Genomic DNA, 9,161 nt, shown 5'->3' with positions numbered 1-9,161 from the left:
TTTTTATGCCAAACAAAAATATGCATCATCGTTTAAAATGAAAAAGAACTTTCATTATGGCAAAGATCAATAATCCATCATCATACATAATTTTGAAAGATAAACTCATTAAACATGATCTCAAATCATCATTACATTATTTTTTTAAAACATCAAGCATGGTTTCATTGAACATAAGGCATCTTCAATCAAAATAAAAAAATAATACGAAAATCAACATGATTGTATATTATTGCATCTTAAAAACATACATACGATTATTCTTATTAGGTGTACAAGCATTAGATTTGTATCTAACATTTTGTTATATTTTCATAAAACATACAATTGTCATTATTATTTTCAAAATTACTAGTATGATCCTAATTTTTTAACATTTTCATTACATCATTAAACATGCAATTTTCAAGAAAAATTTATATATAATTTTTCTAAAATAACTCATGAAAAACATCATGTAATTTCGAAATAAATCAAAGGAGTTTCATTTAAGTTATTTACCTCATCGTCGAGAGTCATCAAAGTGAAGTTCGTCGTTTCATCTTCATCTGTTTGCTCCTCGTCATTAGATAAGCTCGATTCATCCCAAGGTACTTCCTTCTTCTTGCATTCATAGTAAGTAGTTACGTACTTTTTAAACTTATTTTTGTTCTTTAATTCTTGTTTCATGAACATTTTAAACTTTAAGAGTTCAAGGTCATCATCATCATCACTTGAGTCATCACTCAAGTAGTATTCTATTGTTTGAAGTGTCAAATCAATCATGTTCTTTGGAATGTTGTTCTCAAGCTCTTCATGAGCATTGCAAGTCATTTTATATGTCAATAATGAACCGATAAGTTCTTCGAGAGGAAAGTTATTTAAATCCTTGGCCTCTTGAATGGTCATTACTTTATAATCCTAATTTTTAAAAAGAGATCGTAAAATTTTGTTCATAAGTTCAAGGTTCGAAAAACTTTTACCAAGAGCTTTTAAACCATTGATGACATCTGTAAAACGGGTGTACATGTCAATAACAATTTCGCTTAGCTTCATTCAAAAAAGTTCAAAATCATACATTAAAATATTGACTTTAGACTCTTTAACTCTGTTCGTGCCTTTATGTGTAATTTCAAGAGTGTGCCAAATATCAAAAGTCGTTTTACACATAAAAATTCGATTGAATTTATTTTTGTTTAAGACGTAAAATAAGGCATTCATAGCCTTTGCATTTATAGAAAAAGTCTTCTTCTCCAACTCATTCCAATCGTTCATTGGAAGAGAAGACTTTTGAAAACCAAATTTGATTATATTCTATAAATTGAGATTCAACGAAAGCAAGAAATCTCTCATTCGAGTTTTTCAATATATGTAGTACGTCCCATTGAACATGAGAGGACGAATGAGAGAGTGACCCTCTTAAAAACTGAAAAGAGTCATTTCTCTTTGGGTGTTAAACCAAACAAGAAAAATGTGGCCCTGATACCAACTATTAGGAACGAGTGGGCACTAAGAGGGGGGGGGTTAATTAGTGCAGTGGTAAAAATTACATTAGTTTAAAATCTCTCGTTTGATTAAAGCCGATTTCGAAAAGATACTTAAAATTAAAAGCGTACGAAAGAGCATAGTGGATGTAAAGCAAGTAAGTTTGCAGTAAAGGTAAATTACACAAATAGACATGCAAACCGAGTTTATAGTGGTTCGATCATCGTGACCTACATCCGCTCCACCGATTCCTCTTCCGTCGAGGCCACCAGCATCCACTATCGGTCTTCCTTCAACAGGTGAAGACCAACCACCTTTTACAACTCTTTCTCCTTTTTTCGAGTTTAAGAGATAACCCTTGTACCCTCACTTACTCCTTTCTTGAACTATTCTAACACTTAGATTTTTTAGAGGAGTTCACATAAGATTACAGTAGTATTTTTTTCTTTTTCACTCTCAATTCTTGTGTATGTTAACCAGGGATGAGAGGGGTATTTATAGGCCTTAAGTTGATTCAAACTTGGAGCCTAAAAATGTCTCATCCCGGGTTTCCCGGGTCCTGGCGGTACCACCGCCTATGCTGGGTGGTACCACCACTTGTAGCACTAACACCAGGCGGTAACACCACCTAGTTTAACAGTACCACTGCTTGAGAGACTGTGTCTGGGCGGTACCACTGCCTAGACTAGCGATACCACCACCTAAACTGATGGTACCATTACCTAATAATCTCGGAGACTATGCCACGACGGTGCTACCTGTTGGGTCACTATTTGGGCTTTTCATTGGGCTCCACCCATAATTGGGTTGGGCTAATTCCAATACCAATTAAGTGCTAACTATGAAATTTAAGATATTTACTAAGCAAAATAAGTCCGTAAGTCTAGGTTTCTTCCCGCGATCTTCTGGTGAACTTCTGACGATCTCTTGGCAATGTTCCAACGGACTCCCAATAAGCTCCTAGACTTCATGACGATCTTCTTGGCGAGTTCCGACGAGCTTTTTTGGCAAGCTCCTAGACTTCTCAATTAATTCCAGTAGAACTTCCGATAAACGTCCGGACTTTCGACGAACTCTCGAACTCCCAACGAAATTACGTTCTTGATTTCGGGACTTCATTTTGCTTTATGCCTTGCTATTATAGTTAATCCTGCACACATAAAACCTACTTCAATCTAGATAATTATTACAAAGCAAGTCAAGTGTTATCCGGAATGTCATTTGTTTATCGGTGCTTCGTCCGAATCTTCGGTGCATTATCCTCTCTTGCGGCCTATTGCCCAATCAGCCAGTTGACCTCCACAACTCCAATTTACTTGGCGTAATTTTTGCTATTCTTGGCCCGATGCCCGAACTCATGGCCCGAAGCCTTCTACCGATACGTCGATCGATCCTTTGGCTCGATGTCCAATCTTCTGATATATTTTTCTTCGGCCTAACATAATTCTTCCTACTTTAATTGTCTCTCCTTAATTGAAGTATCCTACGTCATTCAAAATGCAGATTAAATCATAAACACTATCAATTGGTTTCATCATCAAAATCTGAGATTCAACAAAGAGGTGGTTGGTCTTTGCCTATTAAAGGCGGACCATTAGTAGACGCTGGTGACCTCGACAGAGGAGGAATCAGAAGTGGATGTAGATCACAACGACCGAACTACTATAAATTTCGATGTGTTCTTTCCTTACTATTTGTTCTCTTTACTGCATTTACTTTACTTCATTGCAAATTGTCCAATCCCCTTTTCTCTACTCACTAATAAACTTATTCGAGTCTAATTAACGGTTTTCGTTGAACTTAGAATTTTATCGAACGAAGTTTTTTGAAATCGTTGAAATTTGTCGTTTTTATCCGCTGCACTAATTCACCCCCCCTCTTAGTGTCATTCTTAATCCTAACAATGGTATCACTGCCTACAGTACTGACACTAGGTAGTATCACCACCTAGTCTGGTTGTACCACTGCTTGACACACTAATATTGGGCAGTACCACTACTTGACACAGTCTAGGAGACTATGTCTAGGCGGTACCACCGCCCTGTCTAACGGTACCACTGCTTAACAACTTGGAAAAGTGTGCTCTTAACTTTTCCAGCTCATAGGTGGTTTCACCTAACCTTAGGTGACCGAATGAGCCTTCCATTTGACCCAAAATAGTCTTAACTCAAGCCCAATGGGCCCATAATTGAGTTGGCATGGTTATACATGAAACCAACTCAATTTGCCCTTTAAATTACTTTGATCTAGATAAATTATTACTAAGCTTGAATCCTTTATTGCCCGGTATGTCATTGGTTCATCCGGTGCTTCGTCCAACCTTTCAGCGGATCGTCCTCTTCTTTAGTGTATTGCCCAATCAATATGTTAACCTCCACTAAATCCGATCTCCTTGGTGCAATGTCCGATCATTCGACTCGATACCTAAACTAATGGCATAAAGTCCTTCTACCAATATGTCGACCGATCCTTTAGCTCGACTATTAATCTCCTGACATGTTTCACTCCGACCCAACGTTTGATTCTTCCTGCTTCAATGGATTTGCCTTTTCTAAATGAAGATAGTCCTGCGTTACTTAAACATACATTAAGATAGTAACTTTATCAATTGGTTTCATCGTTAAAATCTGAGATTCAACATAGATCATCGCTAGAAAGGAGGATGCTTGACCTCCTTCATCCTCTCCCAAAGATCTGTAGGGATTCGAGGATATACGATCTCCCTAGGTAACACTACTATCGCATACATGGTTTTCAGTTTTGTGGGTTTTTGTGCCCGAATCTTCACACGATGATGAATACTTTTTGAGAAATTTAAAATTTTTGTTTTATGTTCTTCCACTGCGCATGTGATGTCGCCCCTATATTTCCCTATAAATTGTGTTTCTAATATGGATTTATCGATCAAACTTTAAAATCAATTAAAATTTACTATAACACTAATTAACCCTCTCTCCACCCACCCACCCCCTCTTAGTGCCATTACGATTCTAACAACATCCCTCATGCTCCTTTTTTGTATAAGGGCTATAGGTGAGGCATGTAGGGGTAGGGTTGACGAGGTTTATGGAGGTGACGATGACCCTTGCACCCCTTCCTTTCTTGTGTGAGGGTTGCAAGTAAGGCATGTAAGGGTGGATCTAACGAGGTTAGTAGCGATGGTAGCCCTCACACAAGAGCTATAAGAAGTGGGCCTGATGGGGTAGAGAGGAGGGGAAGCAATTATTAGGGTTTGATGAGAGTGACGCCTTTATCGCTTTCGATTACATTAGTGTCATGAGTGAGAGACAATAATTATTTAAAGTGGTAAATGTTGATTGATGCAACTACGTGACAATTGATAGGGGTATAATCATTCTGGAAAATAGATGGTATACCATAATTTCTTCAAGTTGAAATGTCATTTGAAAAATTCTCAAAGTCAATTTTTTTGTAAATTTATCATATATATATATATATATATATATATATATATATATATATATATATATATATATATATATATATATATATATATATATATAGGCATTAGTGCACAGGGAAAACTACTGTTTGACCGAATCATGGTGAAAATTTTCTTTGGGTGATGTGGCCAACGAACACATCTGGTGGCAGTATCAACCCGGATAAGCTGAATGCGTGATTCGGCCTAACAGGAACGCGGATTCTATGTACAGAAATGGTAATTATATTATCCTTTGCGCACTTCTGATGAGGCTCCCCGTAAGGTTGAGATGAGGGCGGTAGTGATCACGAGCCCTGGCGGCCCCGAGGTGCTACAGGTGCAGGAGGTGGAGGACCCGGTGGTCGGCGACGACGAGGTCCTCATCAAGGTGGAGGCCACTGCACTCAACCGCGCCGACACCGTCCAGAGGAAGGGTTTGTACCCACTGCCAAAGGGCGCTAGCCCTTACCCTGGCCTCGAGTGCTCCGGAACCGTCCTCACCGTCGGGAAATCCGTTGCTTGCTGGAAGGTCGGCGATCAGGTAGTTCTCACCCTCCAACGTGGCTGAACTTGGCGATAGCTTTTGCGTGGAAGTTCGGATATGTTGTTGCTATTTGTGTTAAATGGATCAGGAAGTTTAGTCCCTTAGTCCGTTCTTTAGACAACTTTTTTCAGATTAAGCTACCTGTCTTTAATCAATTAGGTTTCATTATCTGGCAGATTTAGAGTTTTTTTTCTTGTGTATAGGGATTCCATGTTCTTTGATTCGTATAGGACATTCTTGTTAGTAGAATGGTTGAACAATGATCTACTCTTCGGATCACGGTTTTAGCAAGTAAATGAGGTTCCAGTTGTGACGAAGTTGGGATTTTAATGCAGAATTTGGGTTGTAAAAGTCCTTGTGTTTAGAGCTATGATTGCACGATGTATAGCAATCAAAATAGCTATTTATCCTGAAGTTAAGGTTTGAAAAATAGGTTCTATACTTTATGCACTTGTGCTATGACCTCATTTGTTTCCTCTGCAGGTTTGTGCCCTTCTGAGTGGAGGAGGGTATGCAGAGAAGGTAGCGGTACCTGCTGGACAGGTTCTTCCTATCCCGGAAGGTGTCACTTTGAGGGATGCTGCAAGTTTTCCTGAAGTGGCATGCACTGTGTGGTCGACTATTTTCATGACGAGCCAGTTGTCCCCTGGGGAGACTCTGTTGGTAAATCTCATTATATGTTGTCTTTGAAGATTCGTGCCTGTTACATCTTATCTAATTGTTTGTCATCAGTATTGTCTAATCAGATTGTAGGCCTTTCGTTTGGAAATATTCATATCATGAGGTCAAGTGGTTAACAATTTGTATCTAAATTATTAATACTTGGTCTAACAATCACAAAAGCTAGATTATGTCATATGTTATTACCACACTCCATTCGAGCTGTCAAGTGCTGTTTCCAATTGTTGACCAAACCAATGAGTATTCTCTTCCATTAAGTTCCTACATTTAGAAACGCTGGAGTACAGGTTGTAGCCTCATTAGCTTTACCACTTAAGGTAGCAATAACATTGTAGAGAATTATCCAAATAACATCAAATTCTTTAATTCTTGTTTCTTTTTTCCTATTTGAACATATGTTTCTCCAAATGGTTTTCCAGATTGAAATACATACAATTTTTTTACATTTAAATGATTATTTACTGAATCAAACATACATTTCCAAATTATTCACAGGTTATTTAAGAAAAACTGTGAATTAGAATTTGCCAAATATATTTATTGTCGTCTTATTTTTTATTTGTCCATGTTCTTTCTGTCTTAACATGATTATTCATTGCACAAAGAAGTAATTAATTATATAAAAAAATATTTTTTCTAATTTTTCTATTTTTTTACATGTAGGGTTAGATTTTGAGGTTCATTGTGCAGTGCATTTTGTTAAAGTTGTGTTAGATATAAATGATCGTATTATTTTCTTCTCTTTAAAACAAAAATTAATAGCGCACTCTAAATGTGAAAAAAAAATTCCAAAGAAGGATGTCTTCCGCTAACTTGTTGAGATCCTCTAATTCATTTGTACTTAGTAATTTACTGTACTAGTTAAGAGTGCAAGTGCATGGAACTATGTATGAACATAATAATTAACAACATGGAAAAATGACTGCATTTTCATTATTTCTGTAGAGTAGAAAAGCATAATCTTTCACCTGTAAGGTATCAGTTGTTGGTTTGGCTTGACATCATCATCATGAATTTTTGCTCATTTCTTTTGAGTAATAGCAGTGGAGTTCTTTTTTAGATGATGTTCCTATCAAATGACATATGCAATCCTGGAAAAGAAAATCTAAACTTTTGTCCGTTTGGTTAAACAGATATTCTTTACAAGATTAAACCTATAATACTTGGCCTTATCAATTATTTTCAGGTTCATGGTGGATCTAGTGGAATTGGTACCTTTGCTATTCAGATTGCTAAGCACGTTGGAATTAGAGTGTTTGTGACAGCAGGTATGCTAGCATGAATAGAAATAGTTAGAATTGCCCTATTGTGCTATAGAAGGTAACAAATCTTTCTGACATGTTACAATTCTTGGCCATGCCAGTCATCACAGCCCTATGTCGGCTGGCACAACTAAAAAGCACCCTAACTATGGCCAATATTTCTAGCATGGCACATGCCTATACTTTCCTGGCATCGTAAATCTCACCCATGCCAACTTGTGCCGCCTGTCATGGCAATCCTTGTAACATGTCACCTAAATAGCAATCAGTTTCAAGATATAATGTCATTGAATTGCATCGATCTAGGAAGTGAAGAAAAATTGGCTGCTTGCAAGAATCTTGGTGCTGATGTTTGCATTAATTACAAGACTGAAGACTTCGTCGCAAGGGTAGAGGAAGAAACTGGAGGAAAGGGTATATCCACTGTGCTCCAGCAGCTTGGACTGCAATGCAGATATCTGACAACAGAGTAACTATGATGCAGGTGTTGATGTTATACTGGACAATGTTGGCGGGCCTTACCTGCAGAAAAATCTTGATAGCTTGGGTATGGATGGTAGGCTTTTTATCATCGGTTTCATGGGAGGGGCAGCGACAGAAGTAAACCTGTCTTGCTTATTGGCAAGGCGCCTTACTATACAAGGTATAGCCTCCAGTTTCTTCTCTTATTCTGCATGTGCCTAAAAGTTGTATTTCATAGATGTTTGCCAAGTTTTTCATAATGAATGGACCTGACAAAAGTCAGAAGGGTTCTGGAAGCTGTATGTTGTAGTGTTTTGCTGCTAGTTGTTCTTATTATGAGTAGATCTCACAGAAGTTAGGAAGGTGGACTACTTAAGAATGAGTTGTAGTTTTACTTAAGTTAATATAAATGAAAAATCAGGAGCAGGGGACGTGAGTTCCATGCTTGTGTCTTGTCAATTACTTCCTGTTATTGTTGTCTTCAGTGAATAATGTTTCTTTTGCAGCATTTATACCATAAGTCCAAAGGTTATTTCCTTGCCATATGACAATTTGTGGTTATCAGGAACCGAAATCCTAATTATCTTATTACTTTCTATCATCTTATTACTTTCATCAAAATCTGGATTAATTGCAAAAGTTTAAGCGCAATATAAATTGCCAAAAACTTCTATAGGAAATGTTTGTGATAGGAGCTTTGCTGTGTGCTAACCTGTCTGACGTTGCAACATGATTACCGCATAAAGAGTTTGTACTTTAATCGACTATGAACCTTTTTTCTACAGCTGCTGGTCTGCGCAACAGAAGCCTTGAGAACAAAGCCAAAATAGTTGCTGAGGTGAAGAAGCATGTGTGGTCAGCCATTGCAGCAGGCAAGGTGAAGCCCATCGTTTACAAGACCTTTCCTCTGTCTGAAGCTGCGGAGGCTCACAGGTTAATGGAAGGCAGCTCTCATGTTGGCAAGATACTGTTAATTCCATGATCATGAGAGTATGAAATCTTTCACTTCTTACAATAAAAGGTATGCACTTTATGGTGGTATAAGACCTATTCCAGTAGCAGCTGTAAACTTCAATGATGAACATGCGAATAAACGCAACTAGTGTCACTACGTTGATCAATGTTTGAAGTGTTGTAAACCAAAGTATCCCTTCTCCTCCAGTGTGAAAGCTGCATGTAATATGAATCCTATGGGGTCATCTTCCCCGGCACACGAAAGAAAGGAAGGATGTGGAACTCTTGTATATATCCTTGATATGGTTTGAATTAGAATTGAATTGGTTTAGAATTGAATCAGTTCAAC

At 37.7% G+C, this 9,161-nt stretch overlaps 1 protein-coding gene across 1 annotated transcript; it reads left to right on the top strand.

The window, feature by feature from the left end:
• The first annotated feature begins 5,130 nt into the window (after nt 1-5,130).
• On the top strand, nt 5,131-9,104 carry LOC135650386 (uncharacterized). The gene is made up of 6 exons (XM_065169650.1): nt 5,131-5,450; nt 5,937-6,116; nt 7,321-7,402; nt 7,703-7,810; nt 7,881-8,039; nt 8,644-9,104. The coding sequence occupies exons 1-6, from the start codon at nt 5,199-5,201 to the stop codon at nt 8,838-8,840; spliced, it is 978 nt and encodes a 325-aa protein (XP_065025722.1). The 5' UTR covers nt 5,131-5,198; the 3' UTR covers nt 8,841-9,104.
• The last annotated feature ends 57 nt before the right edge of the window (nt 9,105-9,161 follow it).

The sequence above is a fragment of the Musa acuminata genome, chromosome BXJ1-4, assembly GCF_036884655.1.
Source record: "Musa acuminata AAA Group cultivar baxijiao chromosome BXJ1-4, Cavendish_Baxijiao_AAA, whole genome shotgun sequence".
Taxonomy (NCBI): Eukaryota; Viridiplantae; Streptophyta; class Magnoliopsida; order Zingiberales; family Musaceae; genus Musa; species Musa acuminata.
The sequence above is the reverse complement of the archived record's forward strand: the minus strand, read 5'-3'. Positions and strand labels throughout refer to the sequence as shown.

What these genes read in the sequence shown, in the direction of transcription:
- LOC135650386 (XM_065169650.1), top strand. Translation starts at nt 5,199, where the DNA reads ATGAGGGCGGTAGTGATCACGAGCCCTGGCGGCCCCGAGGTGCTACAG. An exon ending in TAGAGTGTTTGTGACAGCAG is followed by an intron (nt 7,403 to 7,702) that starts GTATGCTAGCAT and finishes GCATCGATCTAG; the next exon opens with GAAGTGAAGAAAAATTGGCT. An exon ending in GGAAGAAACTGGAGGAAAGG is followed by an intron (nt 7,811 to 7,880) that starts GTATATCCACTG and finishes ACTATGATGCAG; the next exon opens with GTGTTGATGTTATACTGGAC.